Source organism: Bison bison, unplaced genomic scaffold (assembly GCF_000754665.1).
Source record: "Bison bison bison isolate TAMUID 2011002044 unplaced genomic scaffold, Bison_UMD1.0 scf7180017864289, whole genome shotgun sequence".
NCBI classification, from domain to species: Eukaryota; Metazoa; Chordata; class Mammalia; order Artiodactyla; family Bovidae; genus Bison; species Bison bison.
This window is the reverse complement of record NW_011494861.1, coordinates 15,901,888-15,925,286: the sequence shown is the minus strand read 5'-3', so window position 1 is coordinate 15,925,286 and position 23,399 is coordinate 15,901,888. Positions and strand designations below refer to the sequence as shown.

General features: G+C 34.7%; 2 protein-coding genes across 3 annotated transcripts in view; both read right to left on the bottom strand.

The window, feature by feature from the left end:
• The window catches only part of RABGAP1L (RAB GTPase activating protein 1-like), a 680,557-nt gene that overhangs the window by 469,096 nt on the left and 188,062 nt on the right, over nt 1–23,399 (bottom strand). The window lies entirely within an intron of this gene.
• GPR52 (G protein-coupled receptor 52) lies at nt 12,799–21,601 on the bottom strand. The gene has a single exon (XM_010850094.1). The coding sequence runs from the start codon at nt 15,727–15,729 to the stop codon at nt 14,644–14,646; it is 1,086 nt and encodes a 361-aa protein (XP_010848396.1). The 5' UTR covers nt 15,730–21,601; the 3' UTR covers nt 12,799–14,643.

Below are 23,399 nucleotides of genomic sequence, written 5' to 3'. Positions count from 1 at the left end.
CCTGGTAGGCTGCAGTCCATGGGGTCGTGAAGAGTCGGACACGACTGAGAGACTTCACTTTCACTTTTCACTTTCATGCATTGGAGAAGGAAATGGCAACCCACTCCAGTGTTCTTGCCTGGAGAATCCCAGGGACGGGGGAGCCTGGTGGGCTGCCGTCTATGGGGTCGCACAGAGTCGGACACGACTGAAGTGACTTAGCAGAAGTTCACTTAAAAATCCCAAAGGTCATTCCATCTTTGTAAAAACCTGCACCAAAATGCATTCTTAAAAATCCCCCTGCAAAATATATTCCAAACAGTAAAGATATTTGTATTAAAATCTTTCTACATTTTAAATGTAGTTATGGAATACAAATGGTAAATTTTCTTTTAGCAAATGCTATCAAATAATTAATAATTTAAATTTCTATTTAAAATAGAAAGTATTAAATTATACTTTGATTTGCTAAACAGATAAGCAGAAGGACTTAAAACACTTTTTTCCTGAATTTGTAGTTCAACACATAAGTTTAGAAAATAACATCTTATCTTCTAACAAGTCCAAAATATCTATCTGTATTATATCAAATTAAGCACTTCTCAAATGGTGAAAAAAGGTTTCTGCATTTCAATACATGCTCCAATGTTCTAAAATAGTATCTTTCTGGATCAAATTGAGACATTATAATTAATGAAATTTAATTATAAAGATCTAGTTGTTTTTTTCCAAAATGTGATTTTTGTTGTTGTTGTTATTGTTAATTCTTTTCTCAATCTTACTTAATCATAAAAAAGGTTAACATAATGATTAAAATTACAGGAAAACTAGGTTTTAAAAACTGTAGAGCATCTTTGTAATTTAGCCCCAATTGGAAGACTGGAAACTACAAAATTAGTAAGTATATTGCAATTAGTAATCAGGAAGAGAAAGGAGAGGCAAATTCTTATCAAAATACTACATCACTAAACTGTTGTTTAGAAGAAATGAAAATAAGTAGTAAGGAAAGGTGTATTTCAAATAAAAGGTCTACTGCTATAAAAAATTTTTTAAAAAAAGGTCTAACCTAATCGAAGAGGCCTATATTCAGTTACTTCTATGAGCATAAAAAGAACTGAATGCCTCCCTTGGTGTATACTGTAGGAAACTGTACTCTATCGCTATCCTAAAACATTTATACTATATGTATATATGTATGTGTATGACATTTATATAAGTAAATATCAACATAACATAATGTGTAAAAAAAGTTAATATAGCTAGCCTAAGACTACTTACCCTTTGAACAGCCTCCTTGTAAGGTTGTCCTTTGGCTAGCTTCTAGGAACATGGCAGATAAACAGTTCCCTACAATCATATAAAACTTCCCCTAAATGATAAAGAACTCATTATGCCTAGACTGTGTGTACAAATAATATGGTTTAAGTTAAATATGTTTTTCTGTGGGAGTCTGGAACTTTGGTAGGTGCAAGGAAAGAATGCCTACATGACCAGTCCTGGGTAACATCCCTGAGAGTTGAGTCTTTAATTAGTTTCATTAATAGACAACATTTTGCACATGTTGTCACAACTCACTGGAGGAATTAAGTGCATACTATGTGACTCCACTGGGAGAGGACTCTTATAACCTTCTGTCTGAGTTCCTTTGCTCATTTTGCTTTATATCCTTTTGCTAATAAACCTTAACCATGAGTACAATTTACTAAATCTTATGAGTTCTTCCAACAGAACACCAAGCCTGAGGATGATCTCAGGATCAATGATAAAGACAGTTTGAGACTCTTTGATTACTAAACATTGATTTACACATTAAAGATGCTTATCACATATGCAGATGGCAAAAGCTTAATGAATGTATTGGAAGATACAGTGAAGTATCAAAAAGGCTTGAACAACTGAGCTGATTCTAACAAAATGAAATTAAGTGAGATAAGATGGTCTAGGACTATGTTTTTAAGAAACAACACAACATATGCATACCTATGGCTAATCCATATTCATGTTGGCAGAAACCAACAAAATTCTGTAAAGCAATTGTGTGTTTTACTTGCTCAGGTGTGTCCAACTCTTTGCAACCCCATGGGATGTAGCCCACCAGGCTACTCTGTCCATGAGATACCTTCAACTAAAAAATAAATAAAATTTTTAAAAAGAGGGAGGGGAAAAAAATAACACAAGCTACTATACATGTAGGAAGAAGGAACTTATAATTAAGTAGGTATGAAAAAGACTTCAGGGTTTATTGAAAATAAATCCATATATTAATATAATATATAATTAAATTAATATATATTATATAATTAATATAAACCCATATATTAAATGGTAAGATATAACTATCAAAGATTCCTAATTTACTTCTGTGCTAAATAAAAAGCATACTGTATACAAACCAAGAGTAAATAACAGCACAATTCTCCTCTGTTACTGGTCATATCACATATAGAAAATTATATTTATCCATTTAAAGAAGAATATATTACAGCACATTCATGGCAAAGCTGGTGACGAGCTCTAAAACCATATTTTACAAGGAACAGCTCAAAACTAAAAGACGACTGGAGACAGGCACAATGGTTCTACTAACATATATACAAAGTTCTTGGGTAAAATAGAAATTTTAATTTTTTCCATATAATCACAAGGAAAAGAAATCAGGAAGACATTCATTCAAGTTGCATACAAATAAAAAAATTATCTAAAATTCAAAGCTACCCCAAAGACCATTTACCCTCCTTTAAAACACATGTTTGAAGCCTAAATGTCCACTTAATGTGGGTTTTGGAAGGAAGAATTCAATTAGGCAGATAGCTATATTAAATAAAACTTAAATAATCTTTCATTTCTTCTAAATACTCTTTTCCATAGCTGCTTCATGTATACTCTACTAGAAAGGCAGAGGGAAAGGACTTTGAAGTAATCTTCAGTCCCACTGCACCCTTAACTGAGTTGAGGAGAAAAGTGATAAGACTTCAAAATACAGTTAAGCCAAATTATTCAATTCAACTCAACAAATAAATGACGTACTAGAGAGCCCTTTACGTTCAGCTCAACAAAGAACTGAGGAGCCACCATGTACAAAGCGCTCTGAGGAACCAAGGCAGTGTAAAAGAATGGGGAGAAAAGCTGGACTTACAAGCATTCCCTGGCTCCTTAGACATTTATACCAGGTGTCACAGCTCCAGACTGGTAAAGCCTCTCACTTGCTTACCACAGCTCCAGTCACCACTGTGGGAATATGGTTCTGAAGGTTAGAAAAATCCGAAGTATCAAAACCAGGCCCGGGGTTCTCAACCATTAACAGCTTATGTCTTAAGGTCCACCCTCAAAGACACAGGCCTCCAAGGTGTCTGCTTGAGAAAAGATCCTCCCCCACAGCTATAACAGAGGCAGAAGAATACAAGAGGGAAAATGTTCTAAGTCTTTCTCAAACTCTAATATAGGTGGCTGTGTGACACACACAACATGCTTTCCACCAAAAAAAAAAAAAAAAGAAAGAAGGAAAGAAAGAAAGGAAGGAAGGAAAGAATTTGAGTACCATAGTTTAAATGAGGCTCAGCAGACCCATCCCAGTTTTAAGGGTTTTAGTGTTGTTTTTCAGTGTATGGAAGATAAATACCACAAAAAACACATTTAACAAAGCAACCTCTTTCAGGGGCTCAGAGGAGATAAAGTGAAAATCAATTCTCTTAATTTACTGGTTAATGTAGAATTGCTGCTGGAAGTCTGTGGTGAAGCAGGTAGATTCATTACTATTTGAACCACCAGGGAAGCCTAAAGGTAGGCTGACAGTTGTTAGCGTGAAGGTAAACCGGCTCTCTTCTTTTAGAAAATTGTTACCATGTATAAATAATCATTTTAATAATACTAAGTATTTCTCTTTCTTAAAAATTCAAACAAAATAATACTAAAGTTTATTTATAAAATGTTCATAAAAAGTATGCAATAACATAGAAAACTGCTTAAGATATAAATAACTACATTAAAAACCCTTTACATAGAAAAAATCCTGGTCCATGGTAGAAAATGACAGGGGCGGGGGAAACAAATGAGTTTTTATATCTATGTGTTAATATTATATAGAATTATGGGTGATTTACTCTCTTTTATATCCTTTTAAATACTCCTTATATTTCCTGCTGGCTCAGACATAGTTTGCCCGCAATCCAGGAGACCCAGGTTTGATCCCTGTGTAAGGAAGATCCCCTGGAGAAAGAAATGGCAACCCATTCCAGTATTCTTGCCTAGAAAATCCCATGGACAGAAGGAAGAGCCTGGTGGGCTATACCCTATGGGGTCACACAGAGTCGGACACAACTGAGAAACTAACACACACATATTTCCTTAAGGAATAATACTTGTTTAAAGATCAAAAATAAAAACTAAAATGAATTCTGACTGAGGATGAAAAAGGGGAATTAGCTATGTTGAAGCAATGAGAATTAGAAGAGGCAGACTATTATTCAACATAGTTTTGGAAGTCCCAGCAGGGCAATCAGAGAAGAAAAAGAAATCCAGATTGGAAAAGAGGAAATAAAACGCTGTTTGCAGACAACTTGATACTATACATAGAAAACCTTAAAGATACCACCAGAAAATCACCAGAGTTAATCAATGAAATCTGTAAAGCGGCAGGATATAAAATTAATATACAGAAATCCCTTGTATTCCTATACACTAGCAACAAAAAATCCAAAAGAAAAATTAAGGAAACAATCCCATTCACCATTGCAACAAAAAGAGTAAAATACCTAGGAATAAACTTATCTTAGGAGACAAAAGATCTGCATGCAGAAAACTACAAGACACTGATGAAAAGAAATCAAAGATGACACAAACAGATGGATACATACATTATGTTCTTGGATCTGAAGAATTAATATTGTGAAAATGGCTATACTCCTCAAAGCAATCTACAGAGTCAATGTAATTCCTATCAAATTACCAATGGCATTTTTCACAGAACTAGAAGAAAAGTTTTACCATTTTTATGGAAACACAGAGCACCCCAAATAGCCAAAGCAATCCTGGGAATGAAAAACGGAGCTGGAGAAATCAAGACTCCCCAACTTCAGATTGTACTACAAAGCTACAATCATGAAAACAGTATGATAACTGGCAGAAAAATAGAAATATAGATCAATGGAACAGGACAGAAAATCCAGAAATAAACCCATGTACCTATGGTCAACTAATCCATGACAAATGTTGGAAAGACAGCCTCTTCAACAAATGGTGCTGGCAAAACTGGACAGCTACATGTAAATAAGTGAAATTAGATCATTCTTTAACACCTGACACAAAAATAAGCTCAAAATGGATTAAAGACCTAAATGTGAGACTGGACATTAAAAAACTTTTAGAGGAAAACATAGGCAGAACACTCTCTGATATAAATCGCAGCAAGGTACTATTCACTTTGTCTCCCAGAATAATGGAAACAAAAACAAAAATAAACAAATGAGACCTAATTAAACTCAAGGACACTTTTGTACTATGCTGAACACTGAACATTTCCTTCCCTTTCACTTTAATAAATTTTCAAATATCCCAAGGTATCCTCTGAGACTAAAGCATCCAAACACATAGCTATATATTTAGGTCAATTCATCTTTAAAATTGGCAACCCACTCCAGTATCCTTGCCTGGAGAATTCAATGGACTGACAGCCTGGCAGGCTACAGTTCATGGGGTTTCAAGAGTTGGACATAACTTAGCAACTAAACTGCCATCTTTTAAATGCATCAAGTTCTCTAATTCTTCAGTCTATTCCATTTTTCCTAAAATTGTTTTGCAATCTCTCCCTCAAATTCGAGAAATTAGATAGTCTGCCCCTTAGCCTGCTTCCCACAATTCAATAAATTACTCTCTGGACTTAAAAGCATCCAGGAGTATCTGCAGAACCACAATGTATGTCACATAAAACATAAACAAATATTTATTGTCCTGATTTATTGATACAAAAATGCAAACATAACCAGCTAATTCAGATTTCAATAATTTGAATTTTGCAATGACTCATCTTGAAAATCTTTTTAATGGGTACCATAAGTTAAATGATCAAAATTTTCACAAAAACCTTAAATGTTTAAAACAACAAACTTTTCAAACAATTCAGTAAAATTAAGTTATATTCAGTTGATGCATACACTAGAAACTAAGGAAACAGTTCATCTAAGGACATTTATAAGGCAATCCTGTGTTAGCCTAATTAGAGTTCCTTTAATTTTTCTATAACCACATTATTTCACTGAAAGAAAACTGAATTATACATTAACAGGGTTTTATGTAAAAATATCACTAATTCAGACTGCTCTCTCTGATTCCCTGAGTACAATTTTTTAGACTATACACAACAAAGCACTTCATAAAGCACGGTAGCCAGAAATGTCAAGACCTTTTCTATCAGTAGGTTCAGAAAAAAACATCCTATTATGACTTCAACAACACTGCAAATCCATTATAAAGAATATTTAGAACATAAAGTGAACAGCTATGACATGTTTACTTTTCAAAAGCGGATATATATATATATATATATGTACTAGTGTTTTTGACAATTCTTCATCATTAAGGAGAAGGGGGCAACAGAGGACAAGATGGATGGATGGCATGATCAACTCAATGGATGTGAGTTTGAACAAACTCCAGGAGATAATGAAGTACAGGGAAGCCTGATGTACTGCAGTCCATGGAGTCACAAAAAGTTGGACATGATCTGGTGACTGAACAACATCATCATCATTAAGGTTATAGTTTTTAAATATATAACTGCTGCTGCTGCTGCTGCTAAGTCACTTCAGTCGTGTCCGACTCTGTGTGACCCCATAGAGGGCAGCCCACCAGGCTCCCCCATCCCTGGGATTCTCCAGGCAAGAACACTGGAGTGGGTTCAGCAGATGTTTTTAAACTGTTGTGTTTTTTAAAAAGATAGGTAAATTTTATGACCCTCTATGGATAAGAAATTTCTTTAAGAAATTAGCAGTGCTGAGAATACATCTCATTAAAATTTTCCATGACCTCAAAATCCCACCTTCAATATACAATTAAAACTTCATATGGAATTTTTCCTGTATTAACTAAGTCAGTCCTCATTTTCTACTCAATGAAAAAGGGTCAGATCCCTTAACGACCAGCCATCCATAAATACATTATTCAAGAACTTTATCACAGGCAAAAACGTTGCTGCACAAGGTATACGGTCAGTACTATCTTTGTCTGGCTACGTGATCTTGTGAGGGTCACTTAAAAATCTTATCTCAGATTTCTACATGTAAAATGAGATAGGGTTTACTCACAGGAGCTTTTAGAATACATTTAATTCATAATGCCAATGGCATTATACATGTTCAAAAGCATTTTAAGCTTTCTCAAAACTTAATTTCTTAACACATATGACAGGAGAGGCAAGTACTTGTCTCCAATCTCCTCTATGCACACAGAATCATTTGAATATATCCCATATTAACATTCCCAAACTAAGACATCACTGGTAATCTCAACAAAGAATGTTACCTCAAATCCTAATAAGTTTTCTATTTAAAAAATATGTGTACCTTTAACTATAGCAAAAGTAAACACTCTGCAATGACTGCAAATTGAAAGCAGAGGGATTTTTTCTCAGCCTGTAACAGGTGCTTCCCTGGTGGCTCAGTGGTAAAGAATCTGCCTTCCAATGCAGGAGACATGGGTTTTGATCCCTGGATCAGGAAGATCCCCTGGAGAAGGTAATGGCAACCCACTCCAGTATTCTCACCTGGGATTCCCATGGACAGAGGAGTCTGGTGGGCTACAGTCCATGGGGTTGCAAAAGAGTTGAACATGATTTTTAAGCATTATAACAAATACACATATATCCACATGCACACACCTTTTTATCTTGTCCCATAAATAAATGCTACCACAAAATGTTCTGGACTTCAAAATCTATAAATGTATATCAAGGTATAGCCCTCTAATAAATTTAAATTTTTTGTTCAATTTTAAGTATTAAATCACATATAGAAACTGAGAAGATAGAGCTGATAAGTCATGCTGATGACTGAAATAACAGAAGCCATTACAAGACCCATTTAATAATAATATATTCTAAACATAAATCTTCAAAATGTACTTTTCCACAGTTATCTCCAAGTAAATATACCTAAAAATCCAGTAATCTTTTGAGATCTTGGAGTGCAAGAAGTTAACCACAGAAGTTGTTTTCTTACAAATAAGAAATTATAATTTGCAATTGGCAAGGAATTCTAAAGACAAAATTTTGAAACTTTTTCTTGCCAAAATAATCACAAGAAAAATCCAAATACAATTTGTTAAAATATTAAAACAAGAACTTTATGATTTCTTTAACCTATTGTTCACAAATTATCTTTTAACCTTGGTAAAACCTATCATTTATAGTACCAATTTTACAAATACCATTTTTAATTACAAAACCTGTGGAGGAGTTAATGAAATAATTGTGAAGAAGCTATTTATTATTATAAAATGTATACTCTAAAAATACCTATTTTAAACTTCAGACTTTATTAGGAATATAAGTAAATGTTTTAAAACTGTATGTTACACAGAGTATATGCATGAACACTTGCTCCTGTCAGGCATAACCTCAGACAAATGCACAGGTCATTTCTTGCTACAGTCTGCACTGCATTCAAAGACACATTTTAAATTTTAAAGAACAGACTATATAACTTTGTCCTTGATTTTTTTTAATGTGTGGGCCTTCCACTGAAAACAATGTCATCACTTTGAATTTATAGAGTATATTTGAGTAGTTTTAACCAGCATCAACATCATTTCCACTTGCTTAAGTAGAAAACATAAAATAAAATTGGAGTCAGATTTCTAAACTCAAAGAGAAACGTGATTTATTTTGCATAAAGGAGCATTTGGGGAAATTTCAGAATTTAAGGAAAAAATTCCATCCAATAAATTCTATCTCTATACTTTATGTTGCTTCTTGATACTTATCACCTGCATATTTTGAAATTTTACAATCTCCAAAATTAATTTGACCCCATTTATGACAGTGAAGATATTGATATCATATATGCCTTAAACACCCATCAGACATAACCATCTCCAGCTGAATTTATTACTCTGATTTTCTTCACCATAATAGGGAATCGTATGTGAAAATAAAATAAAAATTATCATTAAAAAGTTACAGATATGATCTTTGGGGATGGGGGTGCTAAAAAACAGAATCTTGCCTATCTGTGAAATAGGTAGCTAACACATAAGCTGGACTCCACTTCCCTAATGCAAGGTCATCCTTCTGTTATTTAAAGATGTGAAAAATGCATTTTAAAATGTATTAATGGTGCATTTTTTAAAAATGGTGCATTAAAAAAATGTGGTAGGTAACAGAGATACATTTTAGATTCAGCAAATAACACTTAAAAATGATTATGCTGAAGCAAAATTATATAAAGAACATCTAATATCAAAGAAAGGCATCAAATGTCTCTGAAAATTTTACATGTAATAACAAATATTATACAAGTCAGAAACTACATAAACTCTTTAAATGAAAATTGTATTGATACAAAATTTGCTAATGTTACCTGTAAAATCAACAAATCTACTGTGAAACATCAAAATAGTTTTTAAACAGCACACTTAACAAGACAATTTTTCCAATTATAAAAGAAGTAAAGGTTCACTATAAAAATTTTTAAACAGTATTAATAAAGAAGGAAAACCTAATCACATCAGTTTTAATATTTTTAAAGAATTGTTACACTATTAAATAAAGGTAAAATATTTTAAATTATAGAGCAAAACTAGCACTGGATAAAACTGCTGCCTCTAGATTTTGTTATTCATTGAAGTGTTAAGGAAATTTCCTCCCTTGCTTATTTTCTAAGAAGACTTTCCTGAGGAATAGATATTAAATTTTGTTGAATAATTTTATAGCATCTGCAGGAACAATTATGTTGCTTTTCTCCTCTGACCTATTACTAATGGACAATATTAATAAATTTACTATTAATAAGTGAAAAAAAAAAACTTACGTTTATAAGAAACACTGAAAGGAGGATTATTTTTTCTCTTCAAATCATTTTTCCTCAATGTCCACACACTTGGTTGTTGATTTACAACTTTCTACACATCCTTCCTAATCTTAAAGTTTTACTCAGGGAAAGGAGCAACTGTTGGACCCTACACATCAGAACAGAGCATCAACTCAGTAACAAAGGCTCCTGTGCACTGTGACGGTCCTTCCTGGACAGAAGGATGCTATGCTCAGCACATTACACAAGCAAATTCCCCACATCTTAATTTCCTCTGCTTATCACACATTTATATCGTTTTCACATCTAATGATTACCCTGGAGGGTAGGGAGAGACAGAGGAAAGTCATTTAAGGCAACAACTTCATTTCTAATTTTATATAATAAATGATATAAAGAGAGCAACTCTACTTATAATCTTTGTTTCTTCCAGGTAATACGTTTATGACAAAATACCTTAAATTCCAAGTTAGTACACAAGGAAAACTAAAATGCAAAGACAAATGGCAAGGTACTCAACAATGCTTTCCTACTACTGCCAATCTGATGAAAGAAAAATGTTTAAGGATGTTGTTTTAAATATATAACTAATATAATTTTTGTATTTACTATATTCAATAAAGTGTTAGTCGCTCAGTCGTGTCCAACTCTTTTGCAACCCTATGGACTGTAGCCCACCAGGCTCCCTGTCAGTGTAATTCTCCAGGCAAGAATACTGCAGCAGGTTGCCATTTCCTTCTCCAGGAGATCTTTCCAACCCAGGGATCAAACTCAGATCTCCCGCATTGTAGGCAGATTCTTTACCAGCTAAGCCACCAGGGATGTAGGTTAATCTCAGAGTCATCCTGTCTCGTTTCATCGTCTGCTTGCTGGATACCTTTCATCTCCAATGATGTCTTCATGAACAACTATTTCTGGGAAAAGAGCTTTCAGAAATTAAGGAAGCTTTCTACATTTAAAAAAATCTGGTGGTTTAGTCGCTAAGTCATGTCCGACTCTTGTGACCCCATCGACTGAAGCAGCCAGGTTCCTCTGTCCATGGGATTCTTCAGGCAAGAAAACTGGAGTGGGTTGCCATTTCCTTCTCCAGGGGATCTTCCCAACCCAGGAATCAAACCCAGGTCTCCTGCACTGCAGGCAGATTCTTTACCACCTGAGCTATGAGGGAAGCCTGGGTTTAGGCCAAATTCAAGTTTAACAGATTTGGCAAAAAAAAAAAAAAAAATGTCATTTTATATAACTCTAAAGTGTTATAAAATACAACTTCCTTATCAGAATCAGTAATCTTTAACTTGTGATAGCAATAAATATGGCAGCCACAAAGACAATAAAACAGCAGCTACCACAATTCGAACACTTTATCTCATTTAATCTTTAAATCCAGCCTACTAGGAAGGTACAAGTCTCTGGATCTTTCTGATCCAGATGAGAAAACTGAAGACTTGGAACATTTAGTATCTTACCTAGGGCTAAACAGCTTATGAGGGCTAGGGTTTCAGTCCAGGCTTCACAAACTCATAGGTTACAAAGCCTTATGACATTATATAACTTTAGAAACAACTCCACAGGTAACAGAACATTTAGAAATAGACTACAGCATTATTGTTTGGCTGCCATCTATAACCAAATTGGATAATTACCACAGAATACAGTATAGTGGTAAGAATGATGGTTATGCTTTCCATTCTTAAAACATATTCACCTTAAAAAGGCAGAATAGTTTCAAAATAAATATTATCTTATAACAAAACACATATTAAGTCAAAAGGAAGTTAAGTGGCTTATCCTGGCATTGCCCACAAAACTTTAAAATAAGTGAAGAATCTAAACGAAGGACTTGCCTTCTAGAGGCTTTCCTTTCAGCCTATAACAAAGCTTTCCTTCTCCACCCTTTGTCTTCAAAAAAATCACTAAAAAATTTATAGAGACTTGGAAAAGATATGCAATGAAAACTTAACAGGAATGAACAAAAGGACTATCAAGGGACTGTCATGCGCCAGGGTTTCAGTTTGATTAAAGACTAAAGCACTAAGTGTGGGCTTATCAGATTGCTATTTTAATAAAAGAGAGTTTTAAGATCAAGGAAAAAGATATCACAAGGAAAGAACTGAAGCAAAGATTTAGGTGAGGGGAAAAAAATAAAAAACTCAAACAAGCTTTGCAGGGAAAAGGTAAAGACAGAGGTACAAAGTTTGAAGGCTGTGGGGGGAAAAGGCAGGGTAGCAAAATGGTTATGTGAGTGTGGACGAACCTCTACCACTGACCACTGAACCTTGGATAAATCGCTTTTCTTTGGCTTTCCCATCTTTAGTATGGGGATAAAAACAGTAGCTATCTCCAAGGGTTGCAGTGAGAATTAAAAGTTATCACATACGTAAAACTTCACTGTGCCTGGCATATAATTATTAACTAGCGTGAGGAAAAGCAAAAAAGAAAAAATGCCATAAACACAGCCTCAGGTTTTCATTACAAAGGATGTATGAAGTCTTTTCTAACTATACTTACATACCAAACTAAAGGAATCAACATCTGATTCCCAAATAACACGCACAATGTTGAAGGTTCTATTTATATCACTCAACTTGAAAGTTAGTATTATGTTTCCTCAAACTTTATTTTCCTTAAACTGGTCTGAACTCAAAGGCACATTTCAACTTATCCAAGATGTCACTGGCAAACGGAATGAGAATCAATGTAAACAACCCAAACCACAAAAATGTGAAATAAATTTTTGATTTCCCAACAGTAACCTCTTATTCTAAATGTTTTATTAAACTGAAGCAACTGAAGCAAAGTCTGATTTTCAATATGTAGAATACTGTTTTATTCTTTATTTTAAACCTTTCTTACATGTTTAAAAATATACAGGGGTTCAGAACAACCTCAATAAAACAATGACATTTCTTTTACTAAAGGACCTCTTAAGTCAAACCACCAGTGTGCAAACATTGTTGGCTTCCAATTTGAAGAGTCATAGGCACATTTCACTATATGCATTTCATAAAATAATCAAAAATGCTGAGAATACTCAGTAGTTTGATATAAATTTTAAAATATCTGACAGGAAACTTAAGGTAAAAAAAAAAAGTAAGATTTAGATGTTTTAGCACTTACACCTGCTTCACTATTAATTTCTCAAATGACATTTTGCTACATCTAAACCCCTGACAATTTATTACACAACTCCATATAGCACACAAAAAATTAAGTTAATTTAATCTCTGAATGGGAAAATAGATCATTACAAAAGAAAATATTGACAGTTCTTACCTGTTATTTGATAATTAAGTATACTTTATTCTCAGCATCTCTAGGAATAAAGCTTGGTCTAATAGAAACACCTAATTAACAACTAACAAAAGTATTTTTCTATTAAAAGACATTTTTATATATTTGTGTCCAATGTTGACGATTTAAGCAACAGTGATCTATATAGTGTGCTAAGAAGACATTAGGCACAGATCACATAATGTAATTTACATGTTCTTTGTTGTAAAAAATATAGTATGTGCAAATGCATTATCATACAAATATTAGTGGACCACAACAGTAAGCTTTGCAGACCTAACATAAAAAGGCTAATATTTTACTCTTTAAAAAAAAAGGTGGAACACACCAAGTAGCTTTAAAAGCAATATCCCACTTCTGAGTGAGTCCTCTGCATTTGCATTGTGAATTATCTTAAAGAAAAACAAAGCTTAATTATAGGCCCCCCGAGAAAGGACACCACTTTGGGCACATGTATTATTTCAAAAGCAACTAAATAAAAATGTTTCCCAAACCCATTAAAAAATACTTAACACAATATCTTAAACAATATATAGAATACTTTTTTAGAAGAAATAAGCCATTCAACATTATGACTTTTATATAATAGATTCTTTCATTAGCTAAGACACTTCTGGCTTAAGGTACCAAAGGATGCAGATAAAGAAAAATGGAGGAAAAATAATAGCAGGCTGTTAGAAAGGCGGAGGGAGCATACATTTACCCAGAAGAAACAAACAAACGAAAAAACTGTTTCTTCACTGCAGAAATTTGTGCTACGGATATAAAAACACAAGCAAAAGGGTTGTGTGGCAGGTAATAAAATATAATGCTTGCTATGCATCCTCCATGGAGGGACCTTTTAGGGACTGCAGATTAGTGAGTTTAGAAGTACACTTTGATGCAAAAGGTTATACTTTACCACATATAAAATATGTAGCATTTTTCTATAAAGGGCAATTTATGTAAGTAATTCCACAAACACAGAAGAGAGTGAGAGAGACAGAGAGAAAGAGAATGAGAGGCAGAGACAGAGGAGAGAGTCCAGTCAGAAAGAGAGAGAGAGACAGAATGCCAGGGGCTTCGCTCATGCCCTGTGGAAGATCTGAGGTACTTTTCCATCCTCAGAGCTTCACTTTTCCTAGTACTGCATATTTATACTCACACACCACAATTATCTCATGAGATTACCCTCTATATATATTTAGGTTTTTTTTTTTTTTCCAGGAAAAAGAAAAAAAAAAAAGAAACGTTTAGTCCCTTCCTCTCATAGTCAACTATTCAAGTAAATATTTCTCTAGTGGCAAATTTCCAGATGAAGCAAGGATACAATCCAAAACTACTGTCAGATTACATGTGATTTACTGTGGAGTTTTCTTCAAATGGAGCAGGAATTAGCCCGTTTCCTAGGTTTGGGGTCTCGTGCTTCCTTATCCTTGACACACATACAAGATGTACACATTGTCTCAGACAGTCTTCGGAGGCCTAGCCGGAAAACACTGTTGGAGAGGCTGTATATAACACAGTTACAAAAACTATTACTTATAGCCAGCCAGGTGGTTAGGAAGGACAGTGTTGGATTGTCCAAGACCCGGGAGCTTTCTAGAAGAAAGTAGATGATATAAGGGAGCCACAGCATGTAAAACACACTGGTTATCCGGAACAAAACCATGGCGTAGCGACGATCAGGGCTATGCCCGGCGTCTCCGGAGGCAGCCGCTTCATGGCTCGGGAATCGGGCCCTCCGGTCATTTATCTCTTTGGTGTGCTGCCGGCAAATTTTGAAAATGTGGAAGTAAGTGAAGCAGACAACCAAGGCAGCAGGGGCATAAAGTAAACAAACAATAAAGCCGGTAAAATAGGCACTGGTGAGCCAAGAGGTGGCACACCATTCAAAAACGTCACCGTGGTAACCAGGTTTCCCCCAGCCAAAAAAGGAAGGCAAGAAAATTAGGCAAGAGTAGATCCAGATTAAAATAATGCAAATTCTCAGGCGACATGGGGTGACCAGTTGATTGTAGGACAGAGGCTTGGTGATGGCAAGATAGCGATCCACACTGATGCAAGCAAGACATGCCATAGAAACACTTTTCAGTACTGAGATGATATATCCAAAAACCTGGCAAGTCAGTGACTCGTGGATACCTGTGGAGTAGTGGAGAAGTGAGAGAGTAGGAACCAAGCAGCTAACTCCAACAAAAAGATCAGCATATGCCATTGTTTGAATGAAATAGCTGGTCGTATAGTGGTGTAAAAGTGGAGCACAGTGAAAAACAAAGATGACCGTTAAATTCCCAGCAATGATGAGAAATGTCAGCAAGACAATGACAATTGTCTCGAAGATGCATACATCCACCGCACTGTAGTGGCCAAATCCAAGTGGGCAGGAGTGACGTTCAGACACATTCAAAATGCCACTGCTCGTGTTCAGGATCCTCCATTCAGTCCACCTGGAATTATTCATGGCTTGGAATTAACAGGACCTGCAGCCCTAGCTACAGCAAGCAGGTGCCCTGCCTAGCATCTGCTAAACTCTGCCCAGGAGTGTCTCAGCGTCCGCTTCGGCAGACAGTGGCAGTGCTTCTGTCACAGCTGAGCATCCCGGGGAGTACTCAAGTCTCTTCATCAGCCTCGGTGCAGCAGTAACACACCTCAGCTTTGGGGGGGGAGGAAGAGGAATAAGCTAGAAAGGAGGTGAAAAACAGGTCACCAATTAGCTTCCTCCGATGCTTTCAAACAACTTTTTGCAGACACAAGGCACTTCTAGAGAAAATGAACTTCTTAATGATATCTTGCACTATGAAAAATTAAATCTGTAAAAGGAAAAAAGCAATTGCCAAGGAAAGAAAAGCTCCTGTGGGCCATTAGTTCTCTTCAGAAAGGTAGTTTCTTAGGGATCAACTAGGAAGAACGAGGAAGAAAAAAAAAGTCCTAAATAGTCTCAGGCTTCCTGTTTCATCTGTCAGGAGAAATGGATTCAAATTTTAGAACTTAATTAAAATCACAAATTTGGTTGGAAAGCTAAGAAAAAGTTCATTGGGCTAAATAGTGTCTTTAGGTTCAGTTCAGGGTTTGATACTGGTGGGTCAACTTTATGATCCATTTCTCTCTCTTTTATCTCAAAAGCTAAGAATCCCCTTCTCCAACAAGATTAATTCTAAAAGATTCATCTCTATTGGGGCACAAAGGAGCAGAAGAGAGGTAACAGACTCCAGACTGCCCTATAACTCTCATGAGAGGAAGAAAAAAGCATCCTTCCAATAAGGAAGATAATACACAATGGGTCAACACTGAAAAAATAGAAAAACAAACTTCTGAAAGTTTTAATTCTGCATGCATTTTTTAAGCATTCAGATGAAAACAGTTTTAGTCCATTACAGTTAATGATGCTACCACCAGGACTGTAATTTATATCTTTTCCTTTTCAAAAGGAAAGCAAAATCATTTTTGCTATTAATTCAGCATCAACAACTGAAAATAACCTTCATTATCTGATACGCCACCTTCCTTATAATGGAGCATGATCGTAAAATATATAGCTCAAAGTTAATTCTCACCTTTGCAACCACATCTCTCTCTCACAAATATATGTAAATATATATAAAATTTAGACAATAGAAACTTTCCTATATGCTCTGAACTTCTGACTAGAAATGCTACCATTATTTATTATTTAGGTATTTCTAGTAGGCTTTATAGTCTATATTGCTGTATCTTTTCTGTTTTCTTTAAATGATTAATACATTAAATCATTATTTCGACTAAATCTTTTCAAAGTAAAATATTACCTTGTCTGTTATATTTGCAGTTCTATAGCAGCCATATGTTAAGAAAATGTCTCTTCTATTTCTGTACTCTATTTTGAGCAAGTGCTCAATTAGTACAGGGGCCATTAGGTAGGTTATAAGATGTTCTTGTTTTAAAATACTTCTAAAGCATCGAGATGAGTTTAAATCCTAGAGTTTGAAATACTGAAAGATTGGCAGGATAGAATCCATCCAAAAGGCTTCCAAGGTCATTCTGATATCAGGTTAGCATTTGTCAAAAGTCTTTTTTAAAGTACAGGCATTTCAGAGACTCTCCTGTCAGTCTTTGTTATCATACCTTTTGAAGAAATACCATGCATTAGAAATAAAAACATTTCCTTCAGGAACAATGCAGGAGCTTAATAGAAAGCATTCTTCTCAAAGTTATTTTCTTGTGCACCATCAGGTCATCCAGGGAAGTCTTTCTTCTTTCATAATAATATCCACAGGATATTCCTCCTTGTACATTCCTAGTTTCACTTATCACAAAATAGTTTTCTTGTTACAGGAATAAAACAATGCTTCTCACCTACATTCACTCTTTATCAGCTGCTAGGCTGGGCTGCTTGATTCAGAAGTCCAATTTACTGTGATGCAGTTACCGAGATGCTGTCAGTATATTCTTCACAATCTCTCACTGCCTGCACCTGAGCCGAAGCCCTGCTCCTCCTCCTCCTCACCCTGAGCTGATGCAGAAGAACTCACCATCAGAAAGGTGACTCGGTCCTCCTGCCCCAGTCAACAGCACAGCCAATGGCCACTGCAGCTGAAACTGTCACTAGGTAACAGTTGCCAGGCACATGCAGGCTTATAGACTTAAACTCGGCAAGCTCCGATCAAGATTGACAAAAGAAGACAATGGAACTGACCGACGCTTATAACATATTAATGACATGTATGAATGTCTAGAGGTATTGTCCTTATAGCATGTGTAAAGATTATTTTCTATGAGCAGGACAGGAAAAAGACCCTAGGATGCACCTTTAAACCCTGTAGAGAAACTACCACAAGGTACTATGACACTAAAAAGTCAGCAGTAATCTAATGCTCATTGGCAGAAAAAACTTATTAATTATTAAAAATCATCTAAGTCTTCATGAACTCAAGTGACAGAGCAACTATTTTTATTCTCTAAAATATATTATATTTTGATTAATAGAAGTTACTTTATAATCTTTCCAACCTCTGCCACACCCACACTAAACTGCTGAATCTGATGTATTTAACTGTACAAAGCATTGGAACTAATACCTCTATACTAAAATCTACTAGCTGGACTATTTAAGGTCAAATATTACCTCAGAAAAGTAGACATTAGAAATAAACAGAATGACTGCTTAGTTCACTTTTTATCCTAATAGAAAAAAGAATTAAAGAGTCAAAGAACTTTTTCATATATTTCTTGAGCTACTCATACCCAAGTAAGAGGAAAGCTAATTTATAAGCTCATTTACATAATAGATATTTAAAACCATTTCCACTTATTTTGACTTACTATAGACAAACATTCCCAACTTTAAAAATATTTCTTACAGGGTCAGCAACTTTCTTAAAAGTGATTTAGAATTAATTTATACATTATTTCAGAATTGAATCAGGAAATTTAAGATGAAAACGGATAACCAACATTTAGAGCATATTCTATGTGCCAAACATTATGCTATATGCTTTACATTTTTTTCTCAGTAAAAATACTAAATCCATATGAAGTAGATACCCATCATTATCATCTTCCAAAGGAAGAGAGTGGGTACCTAGAGAAAGTAAGTATAATTTGCTTACTAACAGTCATGAAACTAGGAAGGAAACAGGTCAAAATTGTCATTCTTAAAACCATTTTGATGAACCCCTCCCTCATTCTCTTTGTTTTCCACTTAGAGCAGCTATTAATAAAATGTCTAAGAACAATTATTTTCGGATTTAAAAAATTATTTCTAAACCACAGGACCCTATTTTTTCCTTAATTTTTAACTAACTTTCAGGAAGACCGTATCATTGCTAAAATCTTCATGAGGTTAGGTGAAATTAAGAAACCACATTTCTCATTACCAGAAAAATTTATAAAATAAGTTAGAATAACAATCTTAGAAAGAGTACCATACTAAGATTTGAAAGTAAATTTTGTAAATATTTTTGAATTATGAAAGTATGACAACACATTTACCAGAGACTTAGAAAATACAGAAAAAAGTCACATACAGTTCTACTCTATATTACAACTATTTTTAAGTAGATAAATTAAATTTTTAATTGGTATTTCAATATCAAACTATCAAAAATTAACAGAAGAAATTAGAAAGCAGAAGTATATAGATCTGAAAAGCAGTATGAACCTATTCAACATAATTAAGATATATACAATTTTCATACAATAGCAAGGTAAAAAAGTTCCCATTGACGATAAACCAGAAGACACCAGAACATATCTAGGGACATAAAACAAGGTGCAAAAATTTCATGGTCTAAAGGTACTGCAATTATACAAAGTCTGTTCTGTTATCTCTGTGGAATTATGTTAGAAACCAATATCAAAAGCTATTTGAAAATAACCCACGTACTTTCAAGTGCAATGTGACATTTACCAAGAGAGATCGCTGACCTAGTCACTGAAAGCCTCAAGAAGGTTAAAAGACTGAAAAAGCACAGAGGGTGATTGCAGAAGAAAGCATTTAAATGAGAAATTAATATAAAAGCTAGAAAAGTTCTATTTTACAGGGAAGCATTTTGACTTTTAGGGACACATAAAACCATGAAAAGCAAACAAGATTTGGCTTAACTAAAACTTTCTTTCACAATAATAATAAATATTCAAAATAAAAATTATAGATGATAAATATTCATGACTGTAGACAGGTCCTACATTCCACATAAAGAGTTAAATATGAAGGTTTCTGACAAAAACACTGAGAAATAAAATATTACTAATTATTAAAGTGGCTTCATCTAAAAAAATCTTTAAAAAATCATTTTAAAAGTATACACTATACATTATTTTTCAAGTTTTGAATCATAATATTTTTAAAAAATCAGAGAAATGACCAAAATGTCACTTACAGATATTCAAATACTAGATCACTTTGACCCATTTATTTCCAACAAATAATCACTGGTAGAGACTTACATCTAAGAAAAATACAAATAATCCCTAGTTGTACATGCATTCAAAAGTATATGATAATATGGGAGGGAGAGTTCAAGGAGCAATAGATTTGACCCACCAAGCTTCCTTCTTTTCTTCTACCAACTTCAAAAAATCAGCTTCAGGAGTTCTGACAAGGTAATTTTCTTCTTTTCTGAGACTGACTCTTACTACTAGCCCCTCACTTTCTTTCCCTTCTATTCTTTTTTTCTGAACTGATTATAAGAGAAACTAATTTATAAAGTGAAGCTCTAATAACAACAGCACTAATAGCATATATTTACACAGCTCATTACATAAAGCACTCTGTTTTTATATTATGCATAATTCTCTTCATTTTAAGGGTCATTAGATGTTTTATTACTGCCATTCTTATTAGTCATTATCAACCACCCCCCTCTCCTTTCAACTTATGAATCATTATTTGGGATTACTTCAGAATTATTTCTAACAACTAAAAGTTAGAACTTCTTGAGATGATACATCACAGATGTTTAATTTTTCATTCATACCTTATATATGTTTTATATGTTCAACCTTTGTACATATAAAATTCAAATATGAATCAATATTTCATTAGACATCTAAGCAACTACTCAATCGGGGTTAAACAGCAAAAGAAGAGAGAACCATTAGCCACTGGTGGTAAACAGCATAAACAATAGGCAATGATTATCAAGGAGAAATGCAAAACCAATACTGTGGGAGGAAAAAAAAAACAGAAGATAATGTAAAGTGTTTTTAAGCTTATTTTTAAAAGATACAAAAAGGTGTATGGACTCAGAATTTACTTATTTCTTCAACTATTCCTCCCCACCTATTAACTTTTCTCCACCTCACCGTCACTACCCTAAGCCAGCTAGCCATCATCGTGTGTGTGGACTACTACAGAGGCTTTCAATCTGGTCTTCCCGAGTGGTTGGTGGCCTCTTTTCAAACCACTATGGGCAAAACAGACAGAATATTCTTTTCAAAATGCAAACTAGATGGCACCATGCTCACTGAAATGCTTCAGCCATTTCATACAGCCCTTAGTATACAATTCTAACAGGTCCTACAAAATCTGATCTCTGTATACTATTCAATCTAACTTCTCTTTTCTATTGGGATTAGCTAATTAGGCTCCTAGAGAAGGAAATGGCAACCCATTCCAGTATTCTTTCCTGGAAACTCCTATAAATGGAGGAGCCTGGAGAGCCTGAGCCCATTGGGTCACAAAAGTTGGACATGACTTAGTGATTAAACCAGCAGCACCACCACCAAACTGGCTCTACCTGCCCCCTCTCCACCCTTTCCTCAACCCACACGTATTTGCTATGTTCCCTACTTGCCACAGGATATTTGTACCTGCTGCTGATTATGACATCATAGTTTTCTTTCTTTTTAGTTAATTCAGATATATATATATATATAATCCTAATATATAATTATATATTTTATATATATATATAAAATCCTAATATATTCAAATTAAGGGCAATATTATTCATTTATTTATTTATTAAAGTTGTTCAGTCGAGTCCGATGCTTTGCAACCCCATGGGCTATAGGGGCTTTTTTCAAACCACTGTGCTTTGGAAGAAACCATATACAGTCCATGGAATTCTCCAGGCCAGAATACTGGAGTGGGGTAGCTTATCCCTTCTCCAGTGGATCTTCCTGACCCAGGAATCGAACCAGGATCTCCTGCATTGCAGACTGATTCTTTACCAGCTGAGCTATCAGAGAAGCCCATTATTCATCTATACCTCTACCTAAATCCAATTCAATATGCATACTTAACTGCCACTTTGAAAAATCCTATCTAGTGAGAGATAATGATTATTATCATTTTAAGAATAAAAAAATGCTACAAAATATAGCATCAATGTATTTTAAATGTACTATCAAATGTAGTATCAAAGCAACTTGGTCTAAGCACCAAGAGAAAAAAAAGTGAATATAAAGTGGGACATCTTAGAATCCACTGATTTTGTGATCCTTCAAGAGCAGAAAACAAGCTTATAGATCAACTTCATTTTATTATGAGGCAAGTTACTAGCTATTAAAAATATTTAAAAAATATTAGTGGTAATAGAAAAAAATTTCCTCAAACTGACAAAGACACTATATGGGAAAGATCACAGCTAACATAATGCTTAACAGTCAAAGAGTAAATGCTTTTCTTTTAAAACTGGAAACAAGGCAAAGACGTCTGCTCTCACCACATCCACGCACAATATTCTGGAAGTCTCAACCAATACAACGGGCATGACAAATAGTTTAGTGATAAAGGAAAAGAAAGACATGACTGCATATGTAAGAAAAACCCCCAAAATTCTACCCCAAAAGCCCATCAGAACTAATGAGTAAATTTTTTCAGAAACAAGGTTAATATACAAAAATCACTGCATTTCTATACACTTGGAACAGTAAATAAAATTGTAAACAATAAGCTATTTACAACAGCATCAAAACACAGAAAATATGAATAAATTTAACAAAAGACATGTGTGTCCTCTACCCTAAAAAATATGAAATGTCACTGAAAAAAAATAAAAGGTCCTAAGTAAATGGAGAGATATATAATCTGTACAAATTAGAAGACTCAATATTGTTACAAATATTAATTTTTCTCAATCCGACTCTGTGCGACCCCATAGACAGCAGCCCACCAGGCTCCCCCGTCCCTGGGATTCTCCAGGCAAGAACACTGGAGTGGGTTGCCATTTCCTTCTCCAGTGCACGAAAGTGAAAAGTGAAAGTGAAGTCTCTCAGTCGTGTCCGACTCTTAGCGACCCTATGGACTACAGCCTACCAGGCTCCTCCGTCCATGGGATTTTCCAGGCAAGAGTACTGGAGTGGGGTGCCATTGCCTTCTCTACTCCAATTCAAATCCAAGTAGGTTTTGGTAGAATTAAGAAGTTGATTCTAAAATGTATATATAAACACAAAGGACCTAGGACAGCAAAAACAATCTAAGGGAAGGATTAGAAAAAAATCTGGAGGACTGGCACAACCTGATTTCAAAACTTATTATAAAGCCACAATAATTAAGATTGGCATAAAGATAAGCAAACAGATGACTTAAAAGAATAGAGCCCAAAACTGTCCATACAATGAAATTCTGCAACAGGAAAAACTTTGATGAAAGAAATAGGAACATGGCTGCTGAGGGCGGGGGGGTGGGTGGGGGGGTGGGGGGGGTGG